This window comes from Mirounga angustirostris, unplaced genomic scaffold (genome assembly GCF_029215605.1).
Source record: "Mirounga angustirostris isolate CCGP_5_RB_7025 unplaced genomic scaffold, mMirAng1.0.hap1 SCAF_7, whole genome shotgun sequence".
NCBI lineage: Eukaryota > Metazoa > Chordata > Mammalia > Carnivora > Phocidae > Mirounga > Mirounga angustirostris.
In genome coordinates, this window is record NW_026991715.1 from 26,183,866 (window position 1) to 26,202,136 (window position 18,271).

General features: G+C 36.5%; 1 protein-coding gene across 13 annotated transcripts in view; it reads right to left on the minus strand.

The window, feature by feature from the left end:
• The window catches only part of RAPGEF6 (Rap guanine nucleotide exchange factor 6), a 202,531-nt gene that overhangs the window by 75,256 nt on the left and 109,004 nt on the right, over nucleotides 1–18,271 (minus strand). For all 13 annotated transcript variants that reach the window (XR_010412993.1, XM_064595858.1, XM_064595855.1 and 10 more), the window contains 6 exons: nucleotides 14,847–15,024; nucleotides 12,705–12,841; nucleotides 9,370–9,528; nucleotides 8,634–8,786; nucleotides 3,879–4,043; nucleotides 699–806 (listed from right to left, as the gene is read on the minus strand). Coding sequence is in view for 12 of the 13 variants with exons in the window: in XM_064595858.1 (XP_064451928.1) it covers nucleotides 699–806; nucleotides 3,879–4,043; nucleotides 8,634–8,786; nucleotides 9,370–9,528; nucleotides 12,705–12,841; nucleotides 14,847–15,024 (900 nt within the window). In the remaining variant the exon portion in view is untranslated. The remainder of the gene's footprint in view (nucleotides 1–698; nucleotides 807–3,878; nucleotides 4,044–8,633; nucleotides 8,787–9,369; nucleotides 9,529–12,704; nucleotides 12,842–14,846; nucleotides 15,025–18,271) is intronic.

The window sequence follows — 18,271 nt, forward strand, 5'->3', positions numbered from 1 at the left end:
AAACAGCAACACTAGAAGAAAAGAATTCAAACCTGAGAACTGGTAAAGAATATAAAATAATCTGGTTGGTTAAAATCAAGGGTGCACAGATAAAAAGACTGAAAATGTAGGTGAGGAACCTGAATATGGATGAGAAATTACTTTGGTAGGAAATACTTTAGTTTACTGACAAAGAGAGAAATATTCATCTCATTTATAGTTTAAAAACAATCTTTGGCAACAAAATGGACTAGAAAAAATACCAGAACTAAAATTAGCTAGTTATTACAATAGATGAGGCATGATGAAATGACGCTTTAAATGGGGAGTGAAAAAGGAATGGCAGACAGAAAGGGACTATAGGGAATACGGGTACTGCCACAATTAGTGACTTAGGTGACTTCAGCAACGAATGAACACCTGGGTCAGGGAATTCAAGGAAAAGAGAGAGGGGGCCCACATATACACAAGAGTTCATAAGCTTGGGTGACTGGAGATAGCATTCTCATTAGTCTTAAAACGAAAATACAAGAGTCAGGAGGAAGCCTGATTTTCGCTTGGGTTAGTGGCAGAGAATGAGCAGAATCTAGAATATAAATGTGGAGTTCTCAGAGCAGACTCAAGACACAGGAGAAGATAAAAGTTGTTCTGAGTTGCTGTTATTTGGGGATGAGGAAAATCCCTAAACCTTGAAGAAGATAAATTCTTTTGAGTCTTACTGTATCTTCCAGATTTTTTTCAAATTCCTCCAGAAATCGAGTCATAGCAGGATCACCTTCAAAATCATTAAAATGATTATTTACCCATAATAACACAATCCGTGTCACCTGTGGAAACATGAAGGAGGAAGCATACAGTTATGAAAGGCATTCTTTCTGCAGAAGTATATTCCAAAAGCATGTCCAAGAACTGAGGGTGGACGGAGCTTTATGGCTAATCCCTTCACCCCCTATCCTGCATGCAAAAGGTTCATTCTTAGAGAGAGGCATGGTTTATTTTGACCTTTTGTTTCCTGGAGGACACAAGCAACACAGAGCGCCAAGACTGTACCCTCATGAAAAAACAAAACAGACCAAAAAACCCCACCACAAACCTGCATGCTAAGCTGTAAGAAGTACACAGGATGTATACCTCAGACAGTACCCTAAAATGTGAGCTTCTAAGGGGAGGCAATCGTATCAAAAGTGTTTATATAGCCAAGCACATGTTTAACCAAAAGTCCTAACATAAGCACATCTGAACTTACTTCATTATACTGTGACTTTTCAAAGCTGTAAAGTGATTTGCTTACTTTGCGTCACAGATTAACAGAAAAGTTAATGGAAGCCGAACTGAATCATGCACCTAATAATGGAAGTAACTTAAGTTATATATTTTTTAAACTGTGGTAGAATACACATAAAAGCCACCATTTAAAACACTTTAAGGTGTACAGCTCAGTGGCATTTAGCACATTCACAATGGTGTGCAACTATCACCACTCCCTAGTTCCAGAACATTTTTATCACCCCAAAAGAAAACCCCATTCCGGTTACGGAGCCACCTCACTTTCTGCCCTCTCTCCAAGCAGCCACTAATATGCTTTTCTGTCTCTGTGTATTTTGCCTATGTTGGATATTTCATACAAAATGTGACCTTTCGTGTCTGGCTTCTCTCACTTAGCATTACGTTTTCAAGGTTCATCCATGTTGCAGCTTGTACTACTTTTCCCTTTTATGGCTGAGTAACGTTTCATTACATGGCTATACCACAGTTTGTTACCCATCCACCAGTTTACGGACGTTTGGGTTGTCTCTACCTTTTGGCTATTGTCAGTGGTGCTATGAACATCTGTATCTAAGTTTCTGTTTGCACACCTGTTTTCAGTCCTTATGGATAAATACCTAGGAGGAGAACTGTGGGGCTATCTGGTAATTCTAAGTTTTACTTTTTGAAGAAATGCTGGACTGTTTTCCAGAGCAGCTATAACATTTTACGTTACTACCAACAATGTATGGGAATTCCATTTTCTCCACATCCATATCCTGGCGATGCTTGTTACTTCCTTTCCTTTTTAAAAGCCATTCTAGTCGGTGTGAAGTAGAATCTCACTGTGGTTTTGATTTGCATTTCCCTATGAATAATGGTGTTGAGGGGCGCCTGGGTGGCTCAGTTGGTTAAGCAACTGCCTTTGGCTCAGGTCATGATCCTGGAGTCCCGGGATCGAGTCCCACATCGGACTCCCTGCTCAGCGGGGAGTCTGCTTCTCCCTCTGATCCTCCCCCTCTCATGCTCTCTGTCTCCCATTCTCTCTCAGATAAATAAAAAAATAAAATTAAATAAAAAAAAAAATAATGGTGTTGAACATCTTTTTCATGTGTTTGCTAGCCATTTATATATCTTCTTTGGAAAATAGTCTTGGACAAAAGGCTTGAATAGACTATTTTCCAAAGAAGAAATATAAATGGCTAGCAAACACATTTCTATGTTGTGTTCTCTTTTTGCTGTTGAACTGCAAGGGTTCTTTATACATTCTGGATATTAGACCCTTATCAGATATAAGATTTGCAAATATATTTCTTCCATTCCACTTGTCTTTTCTTTCAATTTAAGGCTTTAATTTTGATGAAGTTTAATTTATGTTTTTTGTCCTTTGTTGTTTGTGCTTTGGATAGCATATCTCAAATCCAAGGTCATGGTTTTTCTTTTTTTTAAGTTTTAAAAGAAAAGGTTTTATTTTTGTAAAAACAGCATGTCATTGTAAAGATTTAAACAATACATATGAATACAAAAAAAGTTTAAGAAGGTCATGATTTTTTAACCTCTTCTTTTACGAGTTTTATAGTCTTAGCTCCTGTATTTAGGGTCTCTGACTCATTTTGAGTTAATTTTGTATATAGTGTAAGGTAATGGTCCAATTTCATTCTTTTGCATGTGAATATCTAGTTGTCCCTCACTCATATTTTTGTTCATTCTTCAGCATACCTTTATCTCCTCAGGCACTCAAGTAACTACATGTAACTCCTAAGGGGGTGGGGAGGCAAGCCTGTAGTTTAAAACACTTTAGTTTCCTAAACAATGGAATTCCAGAGTCCAGGTACATCTAACTATTTCTTTTAAGATATAACTCAGATGATGGACACTGGGGAGAGTATGTGTTGTGCTGAGCGCTGTGTATTGTTTAAGACTGATGAATCACACACCTGTACCCCTGAAACAAATAATACATTATATGTTAATAATTTAAAAAAAGACATAACTCAGAAAGACATACCAAGCAATTATGACCCTACTTTTATTTTTCTTAAAATAAGAACTTCCTACCAATTTGCTGAGGTATTGCTAGTCTTTCCACTGAATGTACAAACAGCCTGTGAAATAAGGTAAGATGATTTAAAATAGCAAACAATGTTTAATGCAAAAAAAAAAAAATACTTAAATGTAGATTAAAATAAGTCACAACAGAGAGATATTAAGATCTAAAAGACTAATTGTTTTAAAATGATTATGAAGTCTTTAACTCAAAAATCAACATATTTCTATTTTGGGGCTTACAAACAATCTAAGCTCCCCTGAAAATATTTTACTTGGTGAATATTCTTTCTAAACTATTAAGTTTTAAGTGTTTTACTGATCTCCCTCAGAAACAAACAATTTGATAAATTTCAAAAATACTCTTATGCAGCTCTCACGTTTTCTGAGTTTATTACTATACCACAGACTATTTCAGTTATTAACTTTAAAGGCTTATATCCACTTTTTAACATGCTTTTTTCCACAAAAGTAACTAAGTAGAGCTATGTTTTTTAGGTGAAGTTAATTTTGTTATCAAAATAAATATTTATCAACTGTAAAAGGTTTTATGAATAAAATTTATAGGTTAAAATCACTTCCATGCCCTTCATATTTATAAAACCAACCTTATCCCGTAAATTGTCAATTTTAAACCATTCCAGTAGTTTGATCCCAACATCCAAAGGACTTGGAAGAAATGTCCTGTAAGTTAGTAGGAAATCTTCTATATAAGTTGGGTCCACAATAGAATGTTCTTCTATTAAATGCATAATGAGACGCTCAGGTGTTGCCTAAAAATCCAAGGATAGAAAAGATCATAAAATAAACAAATAGCTGAGGAAACAAAGAACTCTACTGATTACTTCCTTTGTAGTCACTCTATTACACAATTCCTCAAAGCAGAGTTTCACTGTTAAAATACTTAGCAGTGGGAGAAGGTAGTCTTTACAGGTTGCAATCCACCAGCACCCAGAGGTTGAAAGAGAGAAAAAGCAGAGGATGAAAATACCCAACAACATTTACTCAGTTTTAGCTGTTTTAATTGTCATTTTATCCTAGCAGGGCTTTTGAAATTCAGTGATTTACCCCGGTTGTGGCCTTTTTCTACAATTGGGGTGGGGGTGGGGGGGAATGACACCTTAAGCCACCAGATGGAATAAGTCCGAGTTAAACTTAAAAAACAAAACAAAGCAAAACAAAACGAAAAACCTTTCCTCTAAATTTAATCATCTTCAAATCTCTTCTGCCCCAGGCTATAGGAACAACGTACCAGTTCAAGACAGTGTGTTTTGTTGTTTTTATTTCCTAGAAAAGAAGTTTCTTTTTCTATAGTTTCTCCATGCTAGTTCACCATCTTGAGAGGAACCAGAAGTTCTATATATAGTTTTTACATTAATTCAGAGTTTTAACTACTTGCCTGTCTCCAGATTTATAAAAAGGAATGTAAACATTTATCTACAGCTCTGCTTTAAGCTTCTGAATCAATGTTAAAATTTATTACCTTTGCAGCCTTTTCAAAAGTGTGTACACAGAACAAATGTAAAGATAAACCAGATGTTAAACCAAATATAAAAACCAACTGTTGTACATAACCTCAAATTTCAATTCACCCAAACAACTTCACTGGTGAGAATAACTGTATGGTAAACATACATCAATACTAACAATGTTATCTAAGAATTTACTTTAAAAAAGGTATATAAATCATTTCTCTAGAAGGAAGTCAAAGTAAGGTTTTTCATATAACATATTTAAGGGATAAGGCAACCACAGGTCATTCCTATTCTTCTTCCACCCTCCAAAACAATCTAAGTCAAAGAGTACCAAATTGGGCTTAACTTTCAAAGGCCAATCTTGAGTTGAGGTATTTAAACCTGGTTCTTAGATTTACGTATAATTAAGTTGGGGGAGGAACTGATCAACATGTTAAAGAAAGTTTATTATTCTGACTAGCTAAATCACTGGGGCAGGATACCTGTAGACACTAAGCCATATTTTCAAAACTATATTTAAAGGTGAGCCCCATAGTCATGCAGAAGCATGTCACCAAAGGGCTCACTAGTATCCAACAAGGTGGGATTCTGGGAGACAGGGTGAGCAGAGTTGGCAGGCAAGGAAGATGACTGAAATGGTGACACTAGCATGACAGAGACTGGTTACAATGAGCAAGTAAGTGAATACACAGAGCATAACAAGAGCCACTGCAGGAGAAGGCATTTACAAATATGAAAAGAGAAAGGCCAGGAAAAACTGTGGCACAGCACTGCAACTCGGTATGCTCGTACGAACTCATGATTATTATAAACAGATGGAGACATATACAAAGTTATATATGCATATGCATTTACTGTAAATATACATTTAATACAAATATACTATATAGTAAATACACATCTTTCCTTGCTGTGTCTGATCAGAGGTTCTGAAAGCAATGACACCGTGCTCGCTTCGGCAGCACATATACTAAAAGCAATGACACCTAAGTAGGAATGAAAGACTAAGTGCCAAGATCTTGGGTGGTTGTTGTTGGTTTTTTTTTTTTTTAAAGATTTTATTCATTTATTTGAGAGAGTGAGCAAGAGCGCATGAGAGAAAGAGAGACAGAAAGACAGACAGACACAGTGGGAGGGGGCAACGGGAGGGGGAGAAGCAGACTGCCCACTGAGCAGGGAGCCCGACTCAGGGCTCGATCCCGGGATCCTGGGATCATGACCTGAGCCGAAAGCAGACGCTTAACCAACTGAGCCCCCCAGGGGTCCCTAAAAGATTTTATTTTTATGTAATCTCTCCACCCAATTGAGGCTCAAACCCACAACCCTAAGATCAAGAGTCGCATGTTCCACCAACTCAGCCAGCCACGCTCCCCAAAGATCTTAGTTTTTAAATGCTATTCTCCACTAGTAGGATCTAGGGCTCTCTGGAGAAATGGCTGATTCCAAAGCTGGAACAGGAAAAGCACAAGATGAGCCTGAACACCTTGTTTTGCCAGATAATAGGAAAGCTCTAAAAAAATGATGGGGACATGTCAAAAGGATATAGGAGTCAGCCTTATGAAAGTCCCATTGGCCAAATCTGGGACAACCTGACCACTGGAACAACAATGATGGTGAGAGAGTACAACACACAAATCCACGCCAGAATAACTGAGTGATGGGGGAAAAGATAATATTCATCCTTAGAGAAAAAGATAATAAATGTAAAAAAAAAAAAAAAAAAAAAGGGCGGGGGGAGAAAATCACCATTTCAGGCAGAAGTCAATGGAAGACTGGAGGGCAGAAGTTAGCAGGATTTACTGACACTATGTCAAAATATCTCTCCTCCAAACACTGAACAATTACAAAGGGTATAATGGTGACTTGATAATGAACAAATATGACAGACATCAACATGACCAGATGATTGAGGTAGATTTCACCAATGGTGGGACAGGTTGACATTACATGCTCCCTGATATGATGCACTGAGAAGAATAAGATATCATTTCTGTGGAATTCCTGCCAGAAAAGCATGACTTGTGTCTGCTCATGAGGAAACATTGGAAAGATCCACACTGAGGATGACACTACAGAATAAAAGGTGTGTATTCTTTATAACTGCTGAGAATATGAACTGTTTCTAGGTGAGATGCTGGATGAGAAAGGACAAAGCCATTGCTGGGATAGTCGGTGAAAATCTAAATAGGGTCTGTGGGTTGAATGGTTGTACTGTATCAATTTTTATTTCCCAACTTGAAGGGTTCCATGGTGTTGGAGAGTGTTGTTTTTAGGAAATACACAATGGAATATTTAGGAGTGATGCATCAGGCTTGCAGACTGTTCTCAAATGACTCAGAGAAAGATTGCTGACAATGGAGAAAGTGCAGTGAAATGCTAACGAGCAGTTGGGGATTCTGAGTGAGGGAGCGCAATACTGTTCTTGCAACTATTATCTAAGGTTGTAATTATTTAAAGAATTAAAAAAACATGAACCCCCATAAAAAGGTAGTCTATGGCAATCCACCCATATGTTCATCTTTTCTACATATAAAGCTTCTATTTATCAGTTTAGGAAAAGAAAAAGTGTTGCAGAATAGCCTGACTCCTGAGGAAAAATGGATCTGACATCAGTCCTTCACATTATTTAATAAGTTCATGCATTTGTAATGAATAATAACACATTTATTTATTTTGCAACCAAGACTAGGTTGAAAAGAGAAATGGTTACACGTTTTTATTTCCTCTACTTCAACTATAATTTCTCTATTTTACAATCTAGAGATCTTCCAAGAGACAGGGTATTGGGAGAGGGGGAGGAGGGAGACAAGGGGGCAAGTGGACAAAGGGTAGGGGAGAGGGAGCTACAGAAAACAGTATGGGGTTTAATATTCAGACTCTACAATGTACTAAGGCTTTTGGTTTACTCATTTAGTCCTAATAAAGCCCTGTCATATCATTTTCAGATAAGAAAACTGAGGTTCAGAGAAGATAATGCCTATTTCAATGCCATAAATACCCAGTAAGCACTCTGCATCTTCATCTACCGCTTTCATACTTTTGTGATTAGTCCTTTAAATTTTTTTTTTAAAGATTTTAATTTATTTATTTGACAGAGAGAGACAAAGAGGGAGAGGGAACACAGGCAGGGGGAGTGGGAAAGGGAGAAGCAAGCTTCCCACACAGCACGGAGCCCGATGTGGGGCTCCTGGGATCATGACCCGAGCCAAAGGCAGACGCTTAACAAGTGAGCCACCTAGGCACCCCTAGTCCTTTCATTTTCTGTTTTGTTTCTAAATACTGCTGGTTTTTTTTTTTTTTAAGTTCCAAAAGTTTTTATTTAAATTCCAGTTAACATACAGTGTAATATTAGTTTCAGGTGTACAATTCAGTGATTCATCACTTACATACAACACCCAGTGCTCATTGCAACAAGTGCCCTCCTTAATACCCTTCACCCATTTAACCCATCTCTCCAACGACTTCCCCATGCAGCAACCCTCACTTTGTTCTCTACAGTTAAGAGTCTGTTTCTTGGTTTGCCTTCCCACCCCCTAACGTCCATTAGTTTCTTCCTTAAATTCACAAGGGAGTGAAATCATATGGTATTTCTTTCTCTGGCTTACTGCTGTGTTTGACGAAATTAACTCCCATTGTCAATGGATCATAAAATGCATTTGGAAAGGAAAACTTTGACCAGTGTATTCTAAAATAATATCCTACTCATACTGATATTAAATGGCAATGTCACGCTTATTAAAGTGTGTAAAACCCAACGCAGAAAAAAGCAAAACCAACACATTCTAAAGTTAGTGAATTATCTTGCACTGCACAAAAAGTGGCTCAAAGCCTTATAAACAAGAAAGCTTTATTCTATCAGTGACTAGAATAATAAATAAAAACACCCACCTTGATTACAATGTGTCCTTTCCTGGTTCCACTCCGATCTAGTTCACGGTGCTCATGCACCATAACAATTTCTCCCTCTTCCTCAACTTTATGGGTATTTTTCTCCACATGATTTAAAATTCTCCAATAATCCTGCTGGGCTATGCAGACAAACTGTCCAAGAATAACATGGGGACAGTTAATGAACCTGTAGTACATAAATGTATCACTATGCACCAAGGCAGAGCACAAAGGTAAGAAATCGAGTGGCATCAGTTCTCTTTTATTCAATCCCTTTAACCCTTAACAAAAATCAAGGTAAAATAAATAATTCACATACAAAGAGACCAAAGAGGTTAAATCCTTTTGAATTCTGCTCTAAAAGGAGAAGTGAACATCTACTTCTCTCAAAACTGACGCTAGGCAAAGAAAACATGAAGCAGGAGTAAGTTAGAAACAACTCAGAAGTTCCTATTTCTTTCCTTTATTTTAAAAAAAAAAAGGACTAAACTGGCTGGCTATTACCCAACAGAGATTTAACAAACCAACATTTCGTATCATCTCTTCTAAAAATTTATACTTTGTTCAATTCCACAAATGTCTGAGTCAGACACAAAATCTAGTTTCCTTTTATTAACTGTGAGCTTCTGAAAACTCCCAATTCTCAAATCAAGCTATTTTATTTTGAGGAAGAAAAAACAGTCTCGGCCATTTTAAATCAACAAATGAGAATACAAGAGCAAAGAGAGAAACTTACCTGACAATCATCTACTTTAGTCCTAACAACTCCATGCATGTATTGCTTATCCAGAGTGGGAGTAATTCCAAAACTATTTCCCATAAAGAGATTTTCAACTTTTCCATCTGGATGAGTGATTTCTACAGTGCCGTTTAAAATAACATACCATGAGTCAAGCTACAGAGAAAAAAAAAGGTTTTAAGAATCTTTTTAAAAAGATAGTTTATACGTTAACTTTGAAAAATAATCAACACATAGAACTTGTATATTTTTAAAAAGAAAAAGATCTGGTTATATTACTTTATACTGTCAGAAAACAACCTATGCCTGTTTATGCAAACTAATAAAGCTTATTTTACTCTTTCTTCTTTTAGTCACCAAATGACATCAGGGGGACCTTCATAATTGACCAAATACTCGGAGAAAAATGATGTAATGGTTAAAACCACAAGCTCCTGAAATCTGTATTCAAACCCTGCCACTAACAGGGTGAGTGACTCTGGGCAAGTTATTTAACCTCTCCGTGCCCCTGTTTCTTGATTTCTAAGTGGGCTTAACAAGAGTACCTATCGTAGGACCTTTGTCTTAATGAAACGAGTTTATACATACTAAGCTACATACACACTGAGTGCTTAGAACAGTGCCTAGGGCATGGCCAGCACTCAAAAGAAAAAAAAAAAAAAAGATAGCCAGCAATTAATTCAGAAAGACAACTAAAACCCTGAATTTTAAGGCATAGTTGACAAAATACTGAAAATTTCTCTTAATGTTAAGAAAATATTGCCTTCATTTATATAGCAACATATGATGCTCCTAGAAGTTAACTTGATATGTATCAGTGAAAGACGACTTATTCTCCTTTAGTATACCTCTTATCAGCCTACACTTTCAACAGTTTAAAGGTGATTCAAGGGAAACCTGGAGTATCAGTTCTGAAGGAGAATCAGTAGCAAAAAATTTTTTTTCAAAAGCGTGTCTTTGGGTTATTTCAAATATGAAATTCACTCACTGTGCAATTTGTGGATAACAATTTACTTGAGAACAAGGGCTGTGTCTAGTTTTTCCACCGCTACACTCCCTGTGTCTAGAACAGTACCAGGCACAAAGTAGGCACACAGCAAATTTTTGCTGACAGAACTGTGGAAAATTAAGAGAATACAAAAATTTGTGGAAAAGTTCTCCAAAATTCCATTTTACATAGATGTTGTTAGAAGTTTAGTTTCTCTGTTTATATTACTTTATACTGTTGAAATAGTTATTAGACTGTCTTGCCTTTTAAGAAAATTTAATACTATAATTCATTTGTTCATGAAACTTTTTTTTTTTTTTTGAAGATTGTACTGATTTATTTGACAGAGCGAGACACAGTGAGAGAGGGAACACAAGCAGGGGGAGTGGGAGAGGGAGAAGCAGGCTTCCCACTGAGCAGGGAGCCCAATGAGGGGCTCGATCCCAGGACCCTGGGATCAGGACCTGAGCCGAAGGCAGACGCTTAACGACTGAGCCACCCAGGCGGCCCCCGCTTTTTTTGGGAGTATTTTTATTTATTTTTATTATTTATTAATCTTTCAATATTATTTTTTAAAGATTTTATTTATTTATTTAAATTTTTATTGTTATGTTAATCACCATACATTACATCATTAGTTTTTGATGGAGTGTTCCATGATTCATTGTTTGTGCATAACAACCAGTGCTCCATGCAGAACGTGCCCTCTTTAATATCCATCACCAGGCTAACCCATCCTTCCACCCCTCTCCCCTCTAGAACCCTCAGTTTGTTTTTCAGAGTCCATTGTCTCTCATGGTTTGTCTCCCCCTCCGATTTCCCCCCCTTCATTCTTCCCCTCCTGCTATCTTCTTTTTTTTTTTCTTAACATATATTGCATTATTTGTTTCAGAGGTACAGATCTGAGATTCAACAGTCTTGCACAATTCACAGCGCTTACCAGAGCACATACCCTCCCCAGTGTCTATCACCCAGTCACCCCATCCCTCCCACCCCACCCCCCACTCCAGCAACCCTCAGTTTGTTTCCTGAGATTAAGAATTCCTCATATCAGTGAGGTCATATGACATATGTCTTTCTCTTTTTGACTTATTTCGCTCAGCATAATACCCTCCAGGTCCGTTGCAAATGGCAAGATCTCATTCCTTTTGATGGCTGCATAATGTTCCATTGTATATATATATACCACATCTTCTTTATCCATTCATCTGTTGATGGACATCTTGGCTCTTTCCACAGTTTGGCTATTGTGGACACTGCTGCTATAAACATCGGGGTGCACGTACCCCTTCGGATCCCTACATTTGTATCTTTGCCCCCCCCCTTTTTTTTAAAGATTTTACTTATTTGACAGAGACACAGCAAAAGAGGGAGAAACTTCTTTTCTTGAGTATATCCTGCCAGATGTTTAGGATACGGGGAAAAAACATGTAAATAAAGATAGAGATAAGGCCCCTGCTTTCAGAGAGATTCCATCAAATTTTAAAATACTTGAATACCTACATATTACATTTGTAGGCATAAAATAATTAACAACTGATTACTGAATTACATTTTAGTCATTTCCAATAAATATAAATATGCTGCAATGAACATCTTTTGGCATTAACTCTGAGTTTTATATTATGTACTGAACAAAGACACTCATAATGAGTGAAATAGGATAGAGACTGTTAATTCTTCAAGGCCCATGTTAAAAATTTCTAAAAGACTTTCCAGAAATGCTGTTTATATTCCAGCTAGCAGTGTATGACAATTTTCATTGACTGATATATCAGCATTTTTATCAGTTTGATAAGAAAAACTGAAGTAATTCCTAACAGCAGTAATTCCTCTGCATCCTCCCCTCACCTACCCAAGGTTACCAGCCAAACATTTCTAAACAGAGAACTGCCACCACATAAATGCCTCAACTGACAGCATTTCACCAGGAGGCATAGATATCAATATGTTTTACTTTTTTTTTTAATGTATAACACAGAAAATGGATAAGGAGAGTGAGTAAATATTTTAAATAATGACATAAATATACAAATAGAATGATTAAGAATTTTTTTAAGTATTACAACTTGAGAAGTAAAAACAAATTTAGTTCAATGAATGTTATTTATTGAACATCTATTCTATCCTAGGTTCACTGCTGGGAAATAAAAATTAAGACAACGTAAAGCCAAAACAAAAATAAAAACTTGTTATTTTTAGAAATTACAACAAACCCAAACTCAGCATTCATGTAAAACATCATATAAATTTCAAAGGTCAAGATTTACATAAGTTTATAGAAATTAAATCATTCTAAAAATTTGCTCCCACACTAAATAATATGCAACATTTGCTAGCCTACCTCTTGCCCATCTTCAAGAATAATAGCTCCAGCCTGCTCTACCACTTCAAAAATCATCACTGAGCAGAGTTCTCTCCTTACAGACATGGTCATGTTTGCAAAAGCAGGGAGCTGGTGCATAAACTCCAGTAATTGTTCTAGTTAAAAAAAAAAAAGAAAAGAAAAGAAAAAGAAATTTTGGTATAGACACCATCAAGACTATACTTTAAAGATCCAGTAAAATCTAAAATTGAATACCCAATTTTCTAATCAACTTATGAATTTATCTGTTAACATTGAGCAACCAAGGTATGAGATGACTGTTGGTTAAAAAAACAAAACAAAACAATGATTTAACAGATATTTCAGAATCACACCAAAAAATAGGCATATTGGAAGATAGCCAGAATTCACAACCTCCAGAGAGAACCAGAAACCCATCTCCTACCCTGATATGTCACTCCATGGTAGTTAAGTTAGTGATGTCTTTCCATCTAACAGATTAGCAAAAAAGTCTTTTTTCTAGTTCTTATCGGGATAGAATAAAAAAAAAAGTTATTAATAAATGTCAACAATTAAGCAACGAAGGATAACAAATTTGAGTTCTAGTTCCAAACTGTTGAAGCAACTGCAAGGTAACTCTCTTTATAACCAACAAATGTTTATGAGTGCCTGCTTCAGGGCAACATTACTGGTACAGATACATGAGTATTAAGATAAATATAAGGGAAAAACACATATACAAGCAGTCAGCTAAGGGATGAAAAAGAATTAACTATAAGGTGCTATTTACCGACATAATTGGGAGATAATTATATTTCAATTCTTAAAAAACTGTGAAAAGAGCACCGTATACAATTCTTTATCATTAAAAATGCACTTTCAGTTTCTGTCCAGGTACTATTCATAACATGAGTCTAAACTGCAAGTTAATTAACAATATTATGTCATTAGAATGGCAAGGAATGTTCAAATGTACTGATCTTTACTCACACAGATTATGATTTTTAGTAGTAGCATCTTCTGATTTGAATGACAGCAATATGGCTATTATAAAAGGGAAGTCTAGGATAAAATCTTAATTGAATCCTAACAATATATAATGACACTAAGTAATCTTTGTTCTTAAAGAAAACATTAGCATCTTTAGCAGTTCAACCTCCCAAAGTGATTAGTTCTGTAAGAAATAAAAGGAAAATTCATAAACTTTTATCCAAAAATTATATACATTTTTTTTTCAAGCTAGACAAGTAAAAAGATGACTTCTGATAACATGTGAAAAATTTTTAAAAAGCTAGACATCAGACACTGTTGTACTATATCTTAAATACCTTATGGTCATGAAGAGGGAAATTACTTTAATGCAGTCAAGCTTTTGTTTTATAATCGGGAGCAGCCAGAATATGAGGGCTATCTGCTTGTGACATCTATCACCCCAGTAACCACCAGCATTGACTGAGATGATCTGCCTGGCTAGGCAGGTGTCCCCTTCCTCCCTGACTGTTCCATGTGCAGCCCTCTGCAAGTTGTGCGCTCAGTTCAAGAGGATGAACCTCCCCGATAAAGGATGGCTGTTATTTGGTCAGTGGTATACCACTAGCTATACTCCCCTGCTGTATCTTCCAAACAAACTCTCAAATTGGGGCAGCCAGCCTCCAAGATGGCTCCAAAGCTCTGATTATTCATGATCTTATGCAGTGCCCTCCCATGTTGTATTACGGTTACTCTGTGTGACATTCCTGAGGCAAAATCATAAAAGACAATGTGGCATCTGCCTTACTCTCCCTTGGATTACCTGACTTGGGAGAAACCAACTGCTACACTGTGAGAATATTTAAGAGCCCATGGAGAGGCCCACACAGCAGGAACTGAGGTCTTGTACTAAAAGCCATGTGAGTAGCCACACTGTAAGTATATCCTCTAGCTCAGCCCAGTGAAGCCTCAGTTAACTGTAACCCCTGACATCCTGACTACAACTTCATGAGAAACTGAGCCAGAACCACTCAGCTATGCTGCTCAGGGATTCCTGACCCACGAAACCTATGAGAAAATAAACATGTTATTTTAAGCTGCTAAGCTTCAGGTATTTTGTTATGCAGCAAGAAGTTAACTATATATAAATAAAACTATAAAATTCTTATTGTGAACAGATGTATTTCTTACCAATGTCATCATCAGTTTTGTCTGCAGGTTCTTTCTCGAGACATTCTCGAACAAGATCTCGCCCCTGTAGTGGATCTGTTCGATCAATCTCTTCATCTTCCTCTTCTTCATCTTCAGAATCAACGGGTCCTTCTGGGAGACGTGTTAAATCTACATCTCCTACCTCACTTTCCGTAGCCTACAGAAAGAAATCTTGATCGATTATGTTATAAAAATTGTATGTCACAGCCCAAATTAATCAAAACTACTCCTCCCTAACACTATAAAGAATCAGGCAATACTGTGTTATATCAAAAGCAAAACAATACTTATTTATAAAAGGCTTCTCTCTGCCCGAAAAGACAGGCTCATGGTGATATCCAGATGATAAATCTGAGCCAGTAAGTTTATAAAATGGTCAAGAGATGTAAACACCTGGATTAGTAACCTGTTTTCCAAATAACATGTGTATTTCTTAGAAGTATAACAGTTCCTAAAACATGAAGTGCAGGAAAGAGACAGTTTACCAACAATTGTTTTATGAGTATCTGTTAGTCTGTGCTGGGTGTTGCAAATAAGATAGTCTTTCACCACAAAGATTAGAGTCCAGTAAAGTAGGCAACCATGATTGTATTAGGAAGAAGAGCTGAGATTATCACAACCAATGTTTAAAATAAGCTTACACTTACAACCTCAACTTTGGAAATATATTGGTCTCAGATATTTATAAAGGAAATAGCAGATTTCTTAATAACTGTAAATTTAAATGTCATAGTCAATTTAAAAATCATCATAGAAAATAATGAAATAATAAATAATTGGGACATACTGAAGCAAGCTACAAGGTGCCAGAGGACTAGACAGACAAGACAGGGGCACACACCTGGCAAACAACCAGGTTCCTTGAGGCCAAAACTGCCTCTACTTTCTTGCTACAGAACTTTAGAGTTTAAGTGGAATCACTTCTTAATATATATCCTTGGAACCACAAACTTGCTAGCAGGTTATTATTGCTTTAAAAAAAATAGTTTTAATTTAAATGTATACATGCTAAAATGACTTTCAAAAACCTCATTTATTTACACACACGGATTTCAATCCAAGAAACCAGTGTTAAAAACACTAAAGCAATATTCTTGACAGTTACTTAATTTTTCAGAATATAAAAGCTCACCCCAAAGTAGCCTTTTTACACTTTATCCAAATTTAAGGATAATCTACTTTATCAATTTGGGTTCTTAAACCACTGTCTTCACGATTTCAGGTTTTCATCCCATGACCCAGGCTATTTCAACATAGTCTCCAAACCTTTTAGATTATATCTGGTAAAAAGATGGTTCATAGCAAAAATAAGGAAGATTCAGGGCGCCTGGGTGGCTCAGTCGTTAAGCGTCTGCCTTCGGCTCAGGTCATGATCCCAGGGTCCTGGGATCGAGCCCCACATTGGGCTCCCTGCTCTGCGGGAAGCCTACTTCTCCCTCTCCCACTCCCCCTGCTTGTGTTCCTGCTCTCGCTATGTCTCTCTCTGTCAAATAAATAAATAAAATCTTTAAAAAAAAAAAAAAAAGGAAGATTCAACTCAGTTATGTGGACAACAGGCAAGGTTTACTGTCATCTGTGTGAGAAGTGAAGACAAGAGGAAAGTTCTTTAGGGAGAATGGAAATCATAGGTAGGAATTGTGAGAAGGGTATGAAAGGAACTGTTTTAAGAGATCTTTTAAGGACATCTGCAAAGGAAAGAATGTAATCTATCCTTACAAATGTCTTCTTTAACTGTACTTTTGTCAAAGTACAATAAAAAGGATGAATAATATCACATTAAACTATTAAAATGTTAAAAGTATATAAGAAGGATAAGGTGGCAAAATAAGAATTAAAAATAGTAAAGAAAGAGCAGCCAAAAACATGCTAGGCAATTAAAAAGGATTTTGTAATTTAAAAATAAGTAAATAAAACGAGCTATGTAGAATCCAAGGTCTAATTTCTTGACTGAGCAAAGCCAAGTCAGGTCTTTTAAGGTGAAGGTAGATATGATGACCATCAGGACTAGAAGTCATTGCATGGTATTTCTGAGGATGCAGTTTGTTGGCAGAGTTTAATTCTCTAATAACTAGATGGGAATTTTTTAAAAATGTAGTATTCGCAATGTCCAGCATACAATAAAAACTTACTAGATGAAGGAGGGAAATGTGATACATAACCAGGAGAAAAATCAATCAGTATAAAGAGACCCAGGAATGACAGAAATATAAGCAGAGTGAAAATGGGAAATCTAAGTAAAGAAATGTAAACTGTAAGAGTAAACTTGAAGAAGGGCAATAAAAACTACCCCAAACTGAAGCAAGGAAAGAATAAGGCCATAAAGAAAATTTAAGAGAGTCTGAGAGACTAATAAGATAACATCAACGGTTGTTACAAAAAAAAATGTAGATCAACATATATGTCACATTTGTAAAGACAGGGTACAGAGAAGATCAGCCCTGGTCTTTCAACTACTTTATCCTAGCACTTGGATTACAGTAGACCCTCAAGAAGATTATAATAAATTAAGTTCAGGGTGAGGGGGGGGGAGGGATTTTGGTGAAACAGCTAATAAGGCAAGTTCATTAAACTTGTGTTTTTCTTTTCCTGCAGTATAATGTACGTCTGTGTTTATGTGTAAATATAATTTGGTGAGGCAGACAGTCTGAGATGATTTTTCTGATGACTTTGCCTTCCCCAAATAAACCACCAGAGGATATCCTTTTCCTGTTTGCACCTAGATAAAGAATGAGGGGAACTACAGGTCGGAATGAAAAGTTATACAAACTTACAAAAACCACATTTTCAAGTTTAGAGAAAATATTAAGCCTAATATTAACCTTAAACTTTCAGTGCTTCTCTTTTTTGCATTCCCATTTTGAGTACTTCATTCAACCTTTTACATGTACCACTTAGGCCTTAGGTTTCCTCTTTATCTCTTTGGCCAGAGCAAGAATGCTGTAAAATTAATCCTTCACAGTAATGCTGTCCAGAATAGCCCATTCCATATTCTCTACAATAGGTCACGCAGTTCAAGTAAAGCCTCCTTTGCCCTGGATATAATCAAGCTTTAATTACTAAGAACAATATTGGTTTCTACTTTCAAATGTAACTAAAAAAAAAAAAAAATTCTAGATTACTTCCTAAGTGCCAACAGTGCGCTAACTCAGCATGGAATACACAAGAAACACCCTGCCTGCACAAATTTTCCACTCGTGATCCACAGAAAACTGCTGTGGGTTTCCAAGACGTGAGAGACGATACGAAAATGTCATCAAGGTGAAACTGCAGATAGAAGAGCATAACTAAAACACAGGGCTAGGACGAAGCAAACATGTTCAGGGAATAAAACATGTATTTTGTCATGGACCAGAATCCAGAATGTTCAAGTGGGGTACAGTGGAACAGAAAGCCAGATCTGCAGA